This window comes from Ambystoma mexicanum, chromosome 13 (genome assembly GCF_040938575.1).
Source record: "Ambystoma mexicanum isolate Mex_15411 chromosome 13, UKY_AmexF1_1, whole genome shotgun sequence".
NCBI classification, from domain to species: domain Eukaryota; kingdom Metazoa; phylum Chordata; class Amphibia; order Caudata; family Ambystomatidae; genus Ambystoma; species Ambystoma mexicanum.
The window spans coordinates 756,308,093-756,327,452 of record NC_090938.1 but is presented as its reverse complement, the minus strand read 5'-3'; the positions used below and the strand labels follow the sequence as shown (position 1 = coordinate 756,327,452).

Sequence of the window (19,360 nt, the reverse complement as noted above, 5' to 3'; positions counted from 1 at the left end):
CTAAATAAACTCAAAGACTTGATATACATCACAGCGAAAACACGCATAGCCATGGAATGGAAAAGCGCCGGAGGCCTTAGCGAGGCGCTTTGGTGGGGTGACCTCAAAAGATGGATAGCCGCTGAGACCGCGATTCAGGTACAGAGGCTGGACTCCGGTGATGAACTACTCCGTTGGGTGGCGTTAACGGTGCCATTGCTCCACTCAGCGGCTCAAGACAGCACCTCGGTCAGTACGGACAGTCCCGGCCCGACACGAGGTCCAGAAGAAAAAGGTGGAAATACCTGAGGTCTCGGAGGGAGGGGGGTGGGGCGGGAGAGTTGGGAATGTTATATGATGTTTTTTGGATTATGCATATTGCATTCACTAATCAATGATCCTTTGTCACTACTTGTTGAAAATCAATAAAGATATTTAAAAAAAATAGGTATGGTAGGTATTTTGGTGTTGTCATGGTGTTGTCATGGTGTTGTCATGCAGTTTGAAGATGAGCATGGGCCGGTAGGCAAAAGCGCGGTGTGCGCGATGCTGTCCGGTGAGTAATGCACTATGCACTGCGCTGTTTCGCCTTTTGTATTGCTAACCTATGTCTTTTCTCTCCTTGCAGGCCCGATGTTCATTGCCGAGCGCCGTAATGTTCCAGCGATGATCCTGACCAGGAGACGACCCAGGTAAGAATTGTGTGGCTTTCTTCGTTTGGGAGGAAACATGAGTAAACCCTTACTAATGCTGTCTTTCTTTCTCCTCTTTCCAGTTTATGGTATTCAAGGATGCATGTGGTGCCGGATGATGGAGATCGTACCTTCAGGTGAGTGGAACTGAAGTCGGCGATGGATTCAAGACCGGATACTGTTCCAGGTAAGTTTCGTAGTGTCCTTTCTCTCTGCAGGTCCTTGGTTTCAGGTAAGCTGGCATCAAAGAACTGGACACAGTGAGCATTACGCTGCCCACAGCAGAAGAACGCGAAGCATGTTCTGCTGTTTGGGTGCGGTTTAAATAGTCTCAGGTAAAGTAGTCCAGGTAAAATAGTCCCAGGCCTGCCACACCCAAAAGACTAGACCGCATAGCTCAGTTCCTTGTAACTGAGCTATGTGTGTGCCTCCATGTTGGCTGAACCTCACAAGTTAAATAGTCCCAAGTAAATAGTCCTATTCTAATGTTGGTCTTCATGATGGTTATGAGCCTGGCGCCAGGACTGACTCCAAGAGAGTCTTGGATGAGGTTTTAAGGCCTTTGACCTGGCCCTAACTGGAAGGCTGACTTGCCAGTGAGGGCCAGGGGTAAGGGTCATGACACTCAGTAGTGGTAGGCGGTTCGTGGAGAGTAAGGGCCCTGGTGGAGGCAGGGGTCAGCAGTTGGGGAGGGTTCAAGAGGAAGCAGATGGACCGAAATACAAGGAGCCCCGAGGCAGCAGGCGTTTGTGGCCAATTGCCACTCGTCAGGAGGTAAGTGATGAGCCAGCGATAATGGCTCCTCATCACTTCATCAAAATCATTCAGCATTCACAGATTACTTATTTCAGTTCATTCGGCATTCTCAGAATACATGTCGGCATTAGCGGGGCGCCCAAGACAGTGTTCCCTGGATTACACTCACCGGGTGTACGCGACCGCTTTCTTCAGCTTTGAATGTTCTTGTCCGATCCTGGATCCACGAGCTTCGCCTCCCTCGCAGTGGCCAGAGAACTTCCCTCGCTCTCCCGCTTGCCGCATCGGTTATGGGCTTCGGGTGGAGCACAGCTTCCTACTGCGATTGTCAGTAACCAGAGCTCTGCCTGGGCGTCTCCTTCTCCAGACTCACACAGCTCCCAATCCTGGTTCCATTATGTTTCTTTCCAGCCCCCTCCGTACCCTGCTCTTCCAGCTCTCGCAAAGGTCACTCCCTGGTGTGCCACCCCACCTCTTATGCTCACTAGGAGTATTAAGGATCCACAGGTGTGGGTCAGTAAGTTCAATTGCCTGACTTCTACAGAACCTTTTTGTGGGACATGCCCGACTTCCCGTTAGGGAGAATTCTCAGAAATGTGCTTATTCCCTTCACCTTAGAGACCCCCAGCAACTTTGCTGGATTTTGAGGACTTGTTTTTTTCCCTGGAGAGAGTGTGTGTGTGTGAGCCTTTTTTCTACACTTGTATTTTGATGTGCGTTTTACACTCTTGTGTTCTTTGGTTATGGAGTTTTAGATAACTCCATAGGCATTGTTTTATTGTTGTGTCACACAGCACCTTTGGTGTAGTGGCACAGGGGTGTCCTTTGGACTTCCCAAGGTTTAAATACCTTCTCTGGGATGAACTACTGCTCCCCAGAGAATGTAAAGTTAAATTGACTTTACTAATCTTTTTAAATTCATAGACCCAGCACACACAATCTTCATATAGAGTGCTGGAGGGGTTACTTAGTATTCCCTATGTCTAAACACTCTTGTAGCTGTCGAAAGCTACCCTTTTCTATTGAAATGGCTGGTGGCAGTGGTTTTTATAACAAACTACCATGATTTTGGTCGACTGCGAACACTGGCAGCAAAAAAATAAAATAATCAGGGCTGCCAACTTTTTCATTATGGCACCCAAGACCCCTCTGTAAAAACAGCCTCCGGTCATCTATGTTCACAGTTTCTTTGTGGAAAGGTCCTTCTGGGGTTTAACTCTGCATGCCAAACCAGGTTTGGTCCCTTTGTTCGTGAGCCTTTGGTGGGATTCAGGACTGAACCCGCCCATGGCGTCGAGTATCTGGGGTGGGCAGGAAGTTCGGGAGGTGTCTGAAACTCCTTGTGCTTGGTCTCCTAGGAGACCCAAATGCACTCTGGTGTGATTGGCTGGCTGACTGTCCGGCAAGGACAGCCACCCTGCTGGGTGAGTGGCAGCTATGCTGGAATGAATGGGAGGAAACTGGATAAAAGGCGAGTCTCCAGGACTGGAAGGCAGAGTCGACCACTGGAACGAAAGAACCGAAGACGAGCTGGAAGATCACGGCTGCTGCAACCACTGGACCGTTGGTTTGCCCGGTGAAGACCTGCTGCACATCCGAATCGCCAGATCGCCATTCGACAGAAGCTCCTTCAAGGACGGCTTCTTCCTTTGAGTTGGTGGGACCAATCAGCTCAGAAGATATCTGCATACCATTCTCAATGAGGTTTAGCCAGGGAGAGGGAAACCAGTTTGTGTCTTGAAGCAACGGCTACTGAACCAAAGTGACTCAATTTTGTTTGCTCCGACGAAGATCCAGCGCCATGCACAAGTCTCCCGAAGTCCTCCCTCTTGTCCCCACGACTGAGGCTCATGAACAGAGATCTGTAGGTACTTTCAGGAACCAACGTCTTCAGCTTCATCTTTTTGCTACCCTTTAAAAAGGTACTGTGCCATCCGGTTGAGACACTCTCACGGTGAAAGTTTGTGAAACTTTCCCAACTTGCAGGCCTCATCAGCTTGTGACCTAACATATCATTTGCTTTTGTCTAAACTACTTCTAGAAACCTTTACGAAGACTTCTCCATCTGTACAAGAACTGTGCTGTCCTATCCAAGAACACTAGACTATTGACTTTGGCCTGGCCTATTGAATTGAACTGACCCTCCTGGTACTTTGAACCTTTGCATTATCTAAAAGAAGTGTTTTCTAACCCACTGTACAAACTTGTGCCTTTTTACTCCTATTTAAAATAAGTAAAGTGTCATTTGTCTCCTTTTCCAGGGGAGCTCCAACTGTCCCTACAACTAAGAATGTTGTAATGTAGTATATTGGTGTTTAATCTTGAGTTGATTTCTACTAGTGAATGTTTTATAAATGATGGTGTAAATAAATGTTTAGGTACTTTCTTACCAAGAAACCTTGAGGGTAACCGTCTACTTGAACCACTGTGATTGTGATACATCTGTGTAACTTCCTTTACTGCTCACATTCCCTCTTGAGATCAGCCCGGCTGCTCAGCTCACTACCAAAATTGTGTGGTACAGACTTATGCCAAAGGTTGGTTTTTGCTTACACCTGTAGTCCCAATTGTGTGCGGTGTTCCCAGAGGGTACTGTATGCAATTCTGCCTAACATCCCCACTGGGAAACTGTCTTCTTTGCCTCAGTAAGAGTGGTGCAAATACCTACTGGTGTTCGCTACTCCTATTTGCATCGTCCCAGTACTGTAGCAGGTTAAATGGGCAAAAATGAGGGGTGATGTCTTACAGTAGCCAACAAAGGCTGGGGGAGGGTTAAGTTGGTTTTCAGAGGGAAAAGGGGATACCATGGCTCGCCTCTGGGTACCCCACTCCAAATCACCTTCACCCAGTTGATTCTCTCTCGCTTCACCATCAGAGAGAGGATCCAAAAGCAATGGCCTTTCCCTGGCCACCTGAGCACAGGATCCAGGGTGAGTAGGAGGAAGGATACCCTCAGGTTTCTCACACCTCCCAATTTGCATATGGATTACACCAACAGAATGAACTTCACAGAAAATGACACTGCAAGGAGAATCAGTCTTTAATACTTGGGAGGCACCATGGAAGTTACTTTAGAGTAAGTGGACATAAGTAAGCCAAGTGGCAAATAAGGTGATGCAAAAAACCTAAAAAGCACTATTATAATATATGGTGCTACTCTAGTGATTAGAAAAACACGTTTGGCAGAAAAAGTCACAAAACCACAGCGCTTGTACGAATAAATATTAAGAGTGCACATAGGCTGCAGGTGCCGGAGAGGTGTGGGAGTACGGTCCAAGTACAACCCACTATTGTGGAAACAATTAGAGCACGGGCAATTCTCAGTCACCCGGGCTGCTTCCTTTCACATCACTTTGGCTTTTCCTGTTGTGCTGAAATTACCGCAATTGCAAAGCCGTGAGTGTTTTCTGGCACTGTCCTTCATTCAATTTATTTAGGTCCCATCTCCCATTTACAGCCTCGGATGAAGAGTCGGTTTAGACTCGAAACACGTGTCAGGCTACTTTTCAAATAAATCCATCTCTTCAATTACTTGCAACACATGCCTATATTGCACTCTTGGGCGCAGTGCGACTAAGAATTGCCTGTGCCCTATAATAGTGATTAGGCTTTTTTTAACAATAGCATTATATATTAACATAAGCTATGAAGTGAATCAATCACTTTCAGAGCTGCATACAAGGCAGTCCGATCAAACGATTTGCCCAGGATCACACTTTGGTTAAATGGTGAAACTGGGATGTGGACAATTTAAGCAACCAAGCACATCTTCCCAGGTTTAGTTGGTATAGATATTTAAGGTTTTGTTTTGCATTTCATGTGCTTAAATATTTTATTTATAGCAACGCCTTGGAAGCAAACCACATTACATAATAAACTAGCCTTTCATAGTAAACCAACTATACAATATACACATAGTCTAGAAATACGTTTAGCAATAAGAATGGATTTAGTTTTATTCTCCCATTCCTCCATAAGTCACAACAGCATCATGCATATTAATGAGTCTACAAATTCCATTTGGGTTTTAAAGACCTAGTCATTATTTCATAAAGCATGCAGCAATACACCCTTCTAACTTCGAATGGCACAAAATTCCAAACTAATGCACCCCCACCCCTAGTCCCTCCCATAGGTGCCTAATGGCTCACATTAACGTGAGCCAGTCTGCTGCCCGAAGCTCCTTGGGACATTGTCCTGGCAGCCGGACTCTCCTCTCATTCATAAAGGGTAAGTTGTCCTGCTGCCAGGACAATTAGCATGCTCAGCAGGAATTGCTCGGAACACATTGTCCTACCACTGAGGTGCCGAACAGGTGAGGTGTCCCAATGACTAATGCACTGTTCTGGCTCAAAAGAGCCATGGGAGGTGCAGAGGGATGGGGGTTTGCTGCCCTCGAAGCCCGCCGCTGCAGTTTGCCACTGGTTACTCTGAATCCTTATAAATGTAATGCATTTTTCAAAAGCATAAACAGCCTTTCCCCTAGTCAAACAAGTCAAAGTACCAGCATCCTCATGGAACTAGTTCACAGAAAAGCACCTGGATAGGGGGTTAAGAAAGTCCTAAAGTTCACCCACTGTGGGGTACTTGGAAAAAGCCAACAGATACTTATTAGACAAAATAAGTTTCACAAAAAGGCAAAGAAAAACCAATTCCCAGTCACTGAGGGGTCCCAAATATGGACTCCTAGATCAGAATCCACTACCCACAGCCAGGTGAGGTGTAGATTGAACTACCGTTATGTTGAATTTCAACATCTACCATTAGGTCTGGAAAATGTGAACAATTGAGGGTGCCCCACACAGAAGCAGAACATATACAGCACATCAAGCCTCCAAGGAAGACTAAATGGACAAGGCTTAAATCGTACCCCGATTTCACTTGATTTGATCAACTGTAGGAGATTGTTTTGTTGCAAAAATTCATGAATTTCTTAGAGCACAGAAATACTTTCTATAAATATATGACAGTTTGAAACGGATGAGTCATTAGGAAATACCAAATGAGGCAAAAACATCTAGGAATTATGAATCTCAGTCCACATCCTGCTGTAAAGTAGAACACTAGGTGCTCTGGCTTACAAGAGGATACATCTGAAGCTACCAAATTAGACAATATCCAAATTGGTAACAGCTTCTGAATTGTACACATGTCCTGAATTTAAAGCAAAACCGGTCATGTCTGCATGCCAGCTCTAATGTCTGAGTGACTCTGGATCTGACCCCGTAGAGATTAAGCCAATTCTGGGCCAAAAAGCACATCTGAGAAAGATGAAGTGAGCAGGCTGCTGTACAGGTAGTATGCAGAGCAGTCTTTACCTCTGCAGTTTGTATTCCCCAACTCTCAACTCAAACTATACTCACCATCTCCTTGAGCTCCATGGGTAACGCTGGCCTGCGCCCAAGACTTTACCACGCCTGCTGCTGAAAGGGGGGGTGTCTGTAAAAGAGGTCAACAGAACTAAAGTTACCCACCACTTCAGTACAAATGCTAGGCCACAAAAAAATATTTTTAATTAACTGTACACATATGGCGAACATTACTAAACAAAGACTACTATAATCCTAGTCCATACGCCCCGTTCCTTCATACTGAATGTAAATCGCGGACAGGTCTGAAGACATTTGCAATGCAAAATCACCACTTCCCATTTAAAATTTAGGAGCACCACCACAGAAGAACAAGTTACTTACCAACTGTAATGTTCTTTTGACTGGATGTTCCTCCCACGTATTCCTCATCTTATATTCGTTATCGCCAGCTTTGCTGCTTTGGAAAAAAAACGTTCAGCAGAGCGCTGAGGTCGTGGCGTCGATTGTCCCTCGACGTGCTCCATACCTCGTCGACGTCACTGATGGCATAAATAGCTCAAGCCCCGCCCGTTGGCTTCAGTTCTGTGTTTTTGATGCAATATTGGAGGAACACCCAGGCATGCCTCATGACTGATGCACTCTTCGTGAGAGGAAAGTGTAAGAAAACGCAAACTGTACTGTGGGATAGGTTGGGAGGGTCGATGAGGAATACGTGGGAGGAACATCCGGTCGAAAGAACGTTACAGTTGGTAAGTAACTTGTTCTTCGAATGGATTGTGTCCTCCCACATATTCCTCATCTTATGATAGACTCCTATAACAGTGGCAATTTTGGAGGAGGGAGTACTAGATACTGTTTTCATAGATTGAATGAAGTACTACCTTGGCAAATAAACCCTCATTGGAGGAGGAAGCACCTAAGCAATAATGCTTGATGAAATTATGCATCAATTTCTATGTTGCAGCTGAACAAATATCTGCAGCAGGAACCCCTCTTCAGAGCCGCAGAAGTATCCATCCCCCCTAGTGGAATGGGCTTGAAACCCATCTGGGGGGGTCCTTTCCCGCCAATCTGTAGCATTCAATTAAAGCCAGAATGATCCAGCGGGATATGGTTTGTTTTGTCACCAATAATCCCAAATTATGACCTGTATAACCTACAAAGAGTTGGTCATCTTGACGTAATTTTGACATTCTTGATATGTAAAAACCGAGCCCTTTTGGGATCCAGTCTATGCAGTCTCTCCTCTTTGCCCAAATGATAGAATGTTGGTAATATGATTTTTTGTGACAAATGGAAGTCAGAAACTACTTTTGGTAAAAAAAAAGTAGTAACTTTAAGAACTAACTTGTAAAAATTAGTATATGGAGGTTTACATAAGAGAGCCTGTAGTTCACTAACCCTGCGGGCTGATGTTAATGCCACAAGGACAGTTTTTAATGTTAGAAGCCTCCAGGGACAAGAGTGCAGAGGCTCAAAAGGTATACAAGTTAGAAACTTAAGTACTAGATTTAAATACCAAGTTGGGACATGAAAAGGTACTGGAGGGTGTTAAGCCCTTTCAGGAATTGAATGATTAATGGAATTTTGAAGTAGGAAACCTCTTCCGAGGAGAGCTTGAAAATGGACAGCGCAGCAAGATATCCTTCAATTGTTCCGATCTGGAGCCCCAAATTGGCTAGATGTAATAGGAAAGCACCATTGTGGTGCCACATTGAAAAGGGTCCACATCCTTATCTTTGCACCAGTTACTGAACTTGTTCCAACGACATTGGTACAAAGATTTCGTTGCTGGCCTTCTGGCCGAAAGCAAAATCTCCATAACGTCATCCGGAAGATCCCAATCCTTGTATCTCAACCTCTCAGAAACCATGCGTGAAGGTTGAGTGTCTTGACCTGTGGATGGAGAACCCGACCTTCCTCTTGCGAGAGAAGATCCTCTTTGCGGAAGACGTATTGGAGGGCAGATGGTCATGTCCAGAAGGTCTGGGTACCACGTCCTCCTGGCCCAATCCGGGGCAATTAGGATCATGGTTTTCCTGAACTTTCTCAACCACCTAATTACTTGAGGAATCACAGGGACTGGAGGAAACGCGTACGGAAGTGGGAACTTCCACTCCACTATGAATGCGTCTCCTAGAGCTCCTCTAAGGAAATTCCGTTGAGCATTACTGTTCGCACTTCCGGTTGATCGCGGTAGCGGACAGATCCACTTGAGGGGTTCCCCAAAGGGCGAAGAGCTCCAGAAGGACTTCCTGAGCTAGCTCCCACTCGTAGGAGACTGTTCTGCCTGCTCAGAGCAGTCTGCCGCCATGTTCTGCTCTCCGGCTAGGTGAACTGCCGATAGATTCCTTCTCGTATTGCTCAGAGCCAAAGCTGCATTGCCTCTCTGAACAGTGGTAGTGACCCTACGCCGCCTCTCTTGTTGAGGTAGTACATGGCCACTGTGTTGTCCGTCATTATCAGGACATTCTTTCCCTGTACAGAGGGCAGGAAGGCCTTCAGCGCTAGTCTGATTGCCCTCAGCTCCAATAGGTTGATGTGTAGTTTGGACTCCGATGGACACCAACGACCACTGATTGTCAGATCGTTGGTGTGTGCTCCCCACACCGCGAGTGAGGCGTACGTTACTACTGTTATTTCCGGCCATGGTTGCCAAAAAGATTCTCCTTTGAGGATGTTGTTGTTGCAAGCCCACCATAGTAGATCCTGGGCAACTGCATTCGGGACTTGCAGAAGATCCGACATATTCCCTGAGAACTGGGACCACTGAGTGCCCATTGAAGGGATCTCATTCTCAATCTGGCTTCTGGTACTAGGAAAATGCAGGATGCCATGAGGCCAAGCAACCTCAGAAAATCGAAGGCCTGTAGATGCTGGGTATTCTGGAACTTTGTTACCATCTGCAGAATGTGGAGAGCTCACCTCGGGAAGCAAGGCTTTTCCCGAGGAAGTATCCAAGATCGCTCCAATAAACTGGAGCTTTTGGGATGGTGCCATGTGGGACTTCTTAAAATTGAGGGAGAAGCCCAATTTGTGAAGGAAGTGGCAAGTGATCGAAAGATGTTCCTGAGCTTGTTCGGGAGAACGTGCTCTAATCAACCAATCGTCCAGGTAGGGGTAGACGTAAATCCCCCTCTCCTGAGACTCGCTGCCACCACCGCCATTAATCTGGTGAAAACCCTCGGGGCGGAGGTCAACCCGAATGGCAGAACTCGAAACGGATAGTGAGAATTGCCAATCGCAAACCTCAGGTACTTTCTGTGCTTGAGATGGATTGGCACATGAAGTAACCATCCTGAAGGTCCAATGATACCAACCAGTCTTGGAGTTGGAGAGCCTGAAGGATTTGAGAAAGGGTCACCATCTTGAACTTGTCCTCCCTGAGGAACTTGTTCAAGTTTCTTAACTCCAAGATGGGTCTCAATCCTCCGTCCTTTTTTGGGATGAGAAAGTATGGGGAGTACCAATCCTCGTTCCCCTCCACTACAGGTACTTGTTCTATAGAACCTTTCTCCAGCAGGGTGAAAATCTCCTGCAACAGGAGCGGATCTGGAATTTTGACAAGTTGGCTCCCGGTGGATGGTTCTGAGGCCTTTTTAGGAAGGGGAAGACAGTAACCTTGAGCTACTGTTTCCAGTGCCCAAGCATCTGAGGTAATGCCCCGCCATTCCTTCAGATGCTGAGCGATCCTGCCTCCCACTGGGGTTTTGAGTAACAAGGTCTCAGTGATTTAGAGGCGGCTGCAGGAGCGGCTGAGGGCAAAGATGCCGATCCTGAGGCTGGTTTCGCACCTCTTCCTCGTCCACCACAAGGGACATTTCTTTTGCCTCTTTGAAAAGCCTGCCCTCTTCCTCTACCAAAAGAGTAGTACCGAAAAGAACAACCCCTCCAGGAAGAGGAGCCCGAATAGGGTTTCTGAGGCTGTCGCATGGAGGCGCTAAGAGATTTAGCTGCCGCTTTTGAGGTCTGAAGTTTTTCTAGGCTTTCATCAGCCTTACTACCAAACAGCCTCGAGCCATCAAAAGGCATGTTGAGAAGTCTGGCCTGCACATCTGGTGCAAACCCCGACTTCAACCATGCAAATCTGCGTAGTACAGTGCTTGCAGCCATGGATCTGCTGATACTATCTGCAGTAACCAGTCCAGACTGGAGGCATTCCCCCATTGCCCCCTTCCCGTCCTTGACAATATTCAAGAAGCCTTTCCTTGCCTTCCAGAATATGATCAGCCGCCTCTGCAATGCAGTCCCACAGTGTATGGGTAAACCTGGCCAGGGTACAGGTGACATTGGTTGTTTTAAGAGCCATACTACCCGAATGTTTTTGGCGCAAGTTAAGGAGCCCGCAGTTAGGGCTGTTTATGTATTTATTATAATCTGGTAATGCAAAAATAAAGTTTAATTAAAAAAGAAAGACCCATAATACCCGAAGTAAAAACTTTACGGGCCCAAGCATCAACTTTTTTATCCTCTCTATCCGGGGGGATAGTAGGATATGCAGTCTGTCTTGAAGTAGTTGCTGCTTGAATAACCAGACTTTCTGGAGTGGGATGTCTATTTAAATATTCAGGATCAGGACTAGCTGGTCTATATTTTTTGGGAAAATTGTTTACAGCAGCAATATTTTCAGGATTTTTCCAGTTCTCCACTGTTCTCTGAAGTGCCGTATGGAAGGGGAGAACTGGATCCTTCTGAAGACCCTGAAAAATGATGTCCGTCATATCGTCCTGTTCAAAAGTAGCTGAGGTTCTACCCAAACCCATGTATTCTATCACTCTATTCATCAGACTCCTGTATCCTGAACCTTCATGTTCTGCAGGGTCAGGCCTAGCAAGCTAATTCCGGTGACGTGTCAATGCCACTAGCAGAACCTCGCAGGTTCCATGTAATAATGTCGCCACAAAAATCTCGCCGAAAAATGGCAGTTTTTTGTGGCGACATTATTGCATGGAACATGCGGGGGACACCCCCGCAACCCCCAAACTTTTTTTTCCGCCCCTGTCCCCATATATATGGTCAACCATATAATATCGCCACAACCTTTTCCCGGCGATATTATTTACGGCAACCATATATATGGGGATAATATTACCTGATGCCGTCTCACAAAGGTCTCATCTTAGAATCTGGGTCTATAAGTTCTTCTGGAACTGGTCTAGTGCCATATTTACTCCAAAAGGAGAGATTTCCTCATCCTCAGAGCCAGATTCTTCAAAAAATCGAAGACAGACTTAAAGTCTGATTTTGGTAAAGGAGTGAATCTCCTCTCTTCCTCCCGAGTCTTCGAAGGAATGGAAAGATTCTTCGAAGGTGTCGAAGGAATCTTCCACGACCCCAGTGAATGCTTCGACAGGCATCGAAGACGCTTTTGGCTTCGATGTCAAAGCTGCCGGCGCCGATGGCGTCGACAAAGTCGTAGAAGTTTGATGACTTCTGTTTCTTATGTGGTATCGGAGAGGTACTAGACTCTCGAGTCTTTGACGACTTAGCGTTGACTCAAGTTTTTCGAGTTTCCTCCATACTACCAGGTTTTACCACAGTAGTTCCCGACTTCCCTTTGTCCTCCAATGGAGCGACACGGGTACGGCTCTTCTGAGGTTTCTTTGAGGGGGGGGGGGTCGAGGCTGCATTCTCAAATACCTCCATCTTTCGAAATTCCTCCCATTTTCTAGGGGAATCCGACTATGTCGGGCATCGTACCACTTTGGTCGATGAATTGGAAGACGACGGAGATCTAGGTCACTCTTAGAAGAGGAAGATGAAGAGCGCCTCGCTCTACTACGAGATCGAGATCTCAGAGTGTCTAAGACGATCTGATTCTTTCGAATTGCTCGATTTATGTTTTTTAGCCGAAGCCTTCGAGGCGGCCTTGGAAGCTCCCCTCCCCACCGCCAGTTTACCTTTCCTCTCACGAAGGGCCTTCTCTGTCATTGACGGACAGGAGCCACAGTCGCCGGTTCGATGACTAGAACCGAGGCACCAGAGACAAACACGGTGAGGATCTATGATCGACATCTTCGATCCGCAGTCGATACACTTTAAACCCAGTCTTGGGCGTTGAAGGTGTTGAAGGCGACATTTTCAACAGAAAATTTCGAAGTGCGCCATGCGAGAGCGAAGCAATCGGAAAAACAGAACTGAAGCCAACGGGCGCGGCTTGAGTTATTTATACCATCAGTGACGTTGACGAGGTACGGAGCCCTTCGAGGGACAATCGATGCCACGACCTCGAGCACAGCGCCCTCTGGCGAAAAGGTTTTTCCGAAGCAGTGAAGCTGGCGATAACGAATATCATAAGATAAGGAATACGTGGGAGGACACAATCCATTCGAAGTGTGCATGCTCCGCCAGCCTTGCCACTCCGGTGGCACACCTCAGTCCCCCTTTTTCACGTTCAAGTCAACTACCCTTTAAACTTAGGATGCAGGGAGGGACATAGAGGAAAGGTGACCAGGAGTACAGTTGTCACCACGGTTGACAGCTTCACCTTACCCCTATGTCCCCACCCACTTTGCGATACTGTATGGGCTATTAGAACTCGCTACACATGGCCAAGAGGAGGAACATTAATGACCTACATTACTCACCATAATCATATTGCCAATGATTGTATCTGCTTAAATTCACATGCTGTGCATATATAGTCTGACATCTAGTGGTAATCGCACAGTATTGCATTGGTTTTTTTCGAAGATTGAAAAGGGACGTTTAACTGTGGTGTGACTAACCGGGGTATCCCCAACTTGACTTAGTGTACCCAAAATCATTCACGTGTTGAGGTTCCACTGGTTGGTTGTTCTGCCGTGGTGGAGCTTTACAGAATTTGTGAGTAGAGAAGAAAAGAAGGTGTAAGATGACTATGTTCCTTCTACACCAAGAGGGGAGGAAGGGTGGGCACGTGAATCTAATCGGATACATTACACACTGTAATCTTATTTCTGATTGTAGATCTTCTGATGCTTGGGAATCTGCTTAGAATCACATGCTGTGCATAAACTAGCGAGCAGTAAAGATGGTGAAGGATGTGTGAAGGAACAGTAGCAAAGAGGTCTTAACATTGCCTCTCCCATCTGAGAATAAGACTTAAGTGTGTGTCTAAACCGTAACGTTGAGTGAAAGTGAACAGAACTCCAGGTAGCTGCTTTGCAAATCGAAACAAGAGGAACATTTGCAATAACGGCTGTAGTAGCTCCTGTGGCTTGAGTAAAATGAGCTCTAGGAGTAAAAGGTAAATATCCTTTGGCTAGAGTAACAGTGTGATGCATTTAACAATGCATTTAGAAATAGCTGACCCAGACAGGGTGCCCTTCATTACCACCTGCAATATGGACAAAGAATTGGTTTGTCTCTTAGCGGTTTAGTTTTATCAAGGTAATACACCACTGCTCTCCTAACATCTAGTGTATGCAGGCTTCTTTCAGCTGAATTAGTGGGATTCTGAAAGATAGAAATTCAATGGATTGCTTCACATGAAACCTAGAAATGAATTTAGGCGCAAAGCGTGGGTGTGTGCGCAATACCTCTTTGTGAATGGCCACAAATGGATCTTGAATTGAGAGAGCCTGCAGTTCACCAACTCGCCCGATCGAAGTAATGGCCACTGGGAAGGCATTCTTATAGGTGAGGGGCCTCAAGACTAGCCTTATGCATTGGCTCAAAAGGAGGTCCCATTGATCTTGTAACATTCAAGTCCCATAGTTGGGCTAGAAATAAGAGGGTGAAGTGTCTCTATCCCTTCCATGAACACCTTAATTACTGGAATTTTCCACTTGGAAACCCTTTAGTGTTAGCATACGGAGAGAGGGCAGCAAGGTGGATCATTAGAGCGAGTTCAAAACAAGTCCTGAATTGAAGTGGTGTATTGGAAGAACTAAATCTTGAAGTGAACAGTCAATAGGGTTGACGTTTTCACTATTGCATCAAATGACGCCGGCAAATCTCCAAGACCATGTTATCCAGATATCTTTCCCTTTGGACCGTTTGAGGGTATGTGAAGGCATAATCTGGGCATTTGGAGTTCTCCAAAGTCACAAACAAATCAATGTCTGAATGACCCCATTCTGCAAAGACGTTGTGTAGGATGTTATTTCAAGGGTCACTCATGCTCTATGGGTAGGTGCAAGTCTGTGTTCCCCTAGAAGATGTTGGGCTAGTAGTAACATGCGTTACGGATTGGACCGCCCTGGAGAGCAAGTGCCTTCCTGTTTATTCAGATAGACCTGTTTTCCCCTGTAGGTGTGTTCACGCTTTGAACACTGCAAGTAGTTCCAACAGATTGATATGTTTGGAAGCAACTGATGGTAGACCACATGCCATGCGAGGTCTGTCTGGTGGTGGTGGTGGTGGTGTGCTCCACACCTTGACAGATGCGTCCATGGCGTGTGGCTTCTACTGCAGGGGTAGTGAAGGATTCCCCTCAGAAGGTTTTCCTTTCACCACCACTGCGGAGACTGAACAACAGCTGTCAAGACAACCACTAGATCACCCCACTGACCCGTTTGCCTGACATGATTGGATCAAGAGCCACTCCTGCATGGGGCGACTCTGCAGAAAAGCGTGTGTAACCAGGAAGATGCAGGATGCAATCATCCCCAGTAGCCGCATGGCTTTCTGTACTATTATCCGGGCAACTGGCTATATGACATGCATTACTTACCTTAACAGCATTTCTGATGATTGTATCTGCTTAGATTCACATGCTGTGCATATGGTCCGACATCCGTGTAGCAGCTGAGTATTGCATCTTGTCTTTCGAGGATCGAAAGGACGTCGGCATAGGCGTGTCTGTAACACTATCCCCAACGTGACGTGTAGTGTACCCAAAATTCCTCACGCGCCAAGGTCCCTCCCGATTGTATTCTTTCGGCCATGAGGGAGCCAGAGGCTGACTTGAGTGAGTACATAAGAGAAAGTAATAAGACGTCTATGTTCCTTCCCCCGAAGCGGGGAGGAAGGGTGGGCGCATGTGAATCTAAGCAGATACAATCATCACAAATGCGATTACGGTAAGTAATGATGTCTTCTGATGCTTGGTAATCTGCTTAGAATCACATGCTGTGCATAGACTAGCGAGCGGTACCTGGAGTTGGAGGTGGGTTGTGAGAAGGAACATTAGTGAAAAGATGTGTTAGTACTGCTTGTCCCACCTGAGAAACAGACCTAGAATAAGCCCCAGTTCCTCGAGGAGTATGTGCTCTAGGCATGAAGGGCAGTTCTCTCTTAGCAAGAGTAGAACAGTGTGATGCATTTGACAATCCACCTTGAGATTGCCGATTTAGAGACAGGATCCCCTTTTCTACCAGCTGCCACTGAAACGAGAAATTGGTTTGTCTTTCTCAGTTGTTTAGTTCTGTCCAGGTAAAACATGACTGCCCTGCGCACATCTAATGTGTGTAGGCTTCTTTCGACAAGGTTAGTGGGGTTCTGGAAGAAAGTAGGTAGTTCTATTGATTCACGTGGAACTTGGAAATACATGTAGGTGCAAATCGAGGATGAGCGCGCAGGACTACCTTATCTCTGAACTGTAACGAAAGGTTCTAGAACTGAAAGGGCCTGTAGTTCATTAACCCTTCTTATAGAAGTGATAGCCACTCGAAAGGCTGTTTTATAGGTAAGATCTGTGAGACTTGCTTTATGCATAGGTTTCAAAGGGAGACCAAGTCTGGTCAATACCACATTTAGGTCCCATCCGGGAGCTGGGTTTGAAATGGGGGGATGAATCCTCTTAACCCCTTCCATAAAAGCCTTAACTGGCATTATCTACCACACCACTTTCTGTTGTGACTTAGTGTAGGCCAAGAGAGCAACTAAATGAACCTTTAGGGAATTAAACACCAGGCCTGAGTCTAATAAGTGAGTCAGGTACAATACAATGTGAGTAGGAGAGCAGTCAACTAGATCGAAGCCCTTGGCATTGCACCAGATAAAGCCTTTCCACCTACTGGAATAGCAATATCAGGTGTTAGGTTTCCTCGCTTCCCTAAGTATGTCCATTCATCTGAGGGAGATGAAGGACTCCGAACTCTAGGACCTCAGGAGCCAGGCTGCTAAGGTCAGAGTTTGAGGGCATGGGTGCAGTGTTTCTCCCCTGTCCTGAAATAACCTGTTTTTCAGGCAGGGCAGTTTCATAGGAGGGGAGAGGGACATCTTCATCAGATGGGAGAACCAGGGTTGGCGGGACCACCACCATCATGGTGACTGGTTCCTGGTGCATCTTGGGGTGGGGGGCGGGGGGGGGAGTGTAAAAATTTCCCTGACCATGTTATCCAGAGCCTGTTCCCCTTGGAGCGGTTCTGTGGGTACCTGCAGGCATAATCTTGGCATTGAGCGTTCTCCAGAGTTGCAAACAAGTCGATCTCTGGGAAGCCCCATTTTGCGAAAATGTTGGAGGCTATGTTTTCGTAAAGTCACCATTCGTACTCTACAGGCAGTGGGAAATCTCTGCTGAGCACGTTGGGACAACAGGAATATCCTGTGTTTGAGAGCCCATATCCCAATGTTTTGGTACAGCTTGGATAGCCCTGGAGAGAGTGTGTGCCCCCTTGTTTGTTCAGGTAGTACATGGCTGTGGTGCTGTCTGTCAAGATCAGGACGGTCTTGCCCTGTAACTGTGTCTGAAAGGCTTTTAGTGCTTTAAATACTGCTAAAAGCTCCAACAGATTTATGTGGCTGGACGCTAAATGTGGGGACCACATGCTGTGCTCTGTCTGCTGTAGCAGGTGAACCCCCCCACCCCCATGAGAGCTGCGTTGGTCATGACAGTGACTTCTACTGCAGGGGTGGTGAAGGTTTTTCCCTTCAAGAGGTTTTCACCTCGACCACCACTGCAGAGAGATAACTGGGGCTGGCGAAACAACTACCAGATCTTCCCATTGTCCGCTGGCCTGACACCACTGGCTGTTGAGCCACTCTTGCATGGGACGCAGGCGTGCGTGAGGAACCAACTAAATGCAGTTGGCCATCATTCCTAACAGTTGCATGGCCTTGCGTACCGTCACTTCCCGACTGGATACATACTGAGGGATCTCAAACAGCATGCTCTGAACCCTCTCGTTGGAGGGGAAGACGAGGCTGTCTTTTGTCCGAATTAAAGCCCCTAGAAACTGTTTGACTTGACTGGGGTCTAGGCTGGATTTCTTCTCGACGGAGAATCCCAGACTGAATAAGAGGTCTATTGTCCTCTGAGTGTTCAATGGGCATGTTTCATTGGACTCCCCTGTTATGAGCCAGTTGTCGAGGTAAGGGTAAACCGGGACGGATAATCTGCGCAGGTGTGCTACCGCTACTGCCAGTACCTTTGTTAACACCCTCTGTGTGAGGCAATGCCGAAGGGGAATACCCTGAACTGGTGGTGCTTGTCCTCTATCATAAACCTTAGGTATTTTATGTGCACTGTCAACATTGAAATATGAAAATATGCATCTTTCATGTCCAGTGTCGCCATGTAATCCCCGTTTCAACAGCGGGATACTTCCTGTAAAGTGACCATACGAAACATTTGAGGTTGGACAAGCTTGTTCGCTGGGCGCAAGTCTAGCACAGGGCGCATGGGTAAGATCCTTTTTGGGTACAAGGAAATACACTGAATAAATAACCTTGTTTACCTGTACAATAGGGACGACTTCTAAGGCGTCCTTTCCTAGAAGGGTCTCCATCTCTTGCAGTAGGATCTGCAGGTGGTCCAGCGTCAGGAGTCTTTTATTTATTTATTTATTTTACATTTATAAAGCGCTCACACAGCCCGCAGGCATCGAGGCGCTGTTACAGGAATTGTTTGTTTTTCTAGTTGCGTAATTGTGTGAGTTGTTTTTTTTTGTCTTAGTTACTATTTATAACGCGCTTAAACACCCAGGAGGTTTCTAAGCGCGGACCCGGGAATCGAACCTGTTGTTGCTTCGTGTCGCCTTGCTTCCAAGACGCGCACGCTGCCGCTGAGCTATCCTCCCTCGGTGGTCTGAATTGGGGTGGTCGGGCAAATTCTATGCAGTACCCGTGGGCACCCGTCTTCAGTACCCACTTGCCCGTTATCCCCTCCCATGCAGTAAGGAAAGATGTTAAACGCCCCCGACTGGGGTTGCATGGGAGGGGACCTGGATCCAAAGGTAATTTCTGACCAGAGGCTGGGGCGCCTCTGTGGTTGGTACCTCGTCCTCTACCTTTCCCATTCCGCTGTCCTCTGGGTAGATAAGTGTTTGTGGTATTAGACCCTTGTCCCGAATTCCAGTTGTTTCCTGCATTCTACTGGCTCCAAGGAAAATGCAATTGCACACAAACGGACCGGCAGGAGCCGCTTCCACTCCGAGCAGAGGCTTTCTGGGTAATCTGTTGAAGGAACTGAAGTGTTTCATGTTCTTCCTTGGCTGTTTCCAATGCATTGTCCACTGCATTGCCAAACAGGTTGGTCTCAACGGGTTTGTTTATAAAGGCTGCTTGGGTCTCCGGCTTGAAACCAGAGTTCCTCAGTCATGCATGTCGCTTGAGCAAGGTACATTGTGCCAGGGTTCTTCCCGCTGTCTCTGCAGCATCCAGAGTGTTCCTGATCACATTCCGGTTGACTTGCTTACCTTCCGAAATGAAGGCGAGCAACTTGTTTAGTGTAGGTTCCAGCACTTCCTGAAGGCC

At 46.8% G+C, this 19,360-nt stretch overlaps 1 protein-coding gene across 8 annotated transcripts in view; it reads right to left on the bottom strand.

Annotated features, from left to right (window-relative positions):
* The window catches only part of PRRC2A (proline rich coiled-coil 2A), a 2,343,739-nt gene that overhangs the window by 1,955,268 nt on the left and 369,111 nt on the right, over window positions 1–19,360 (bottom strand). For all 8 annotated transcript variants that reach the window (XM_069635075.1, XM_069635076.1, XM_069635077.1 and 5 more), the window contains exon 5: window positions 6,791–6,866. In XM_069635075.1, coding sequence (XP_069491176.1) covers window positions 6,791–6,866 — 76 coding nt within the window. The remainder of the gene's footprint in view (window positions 1–6,790; window positions 6,867–19,360) is intronic.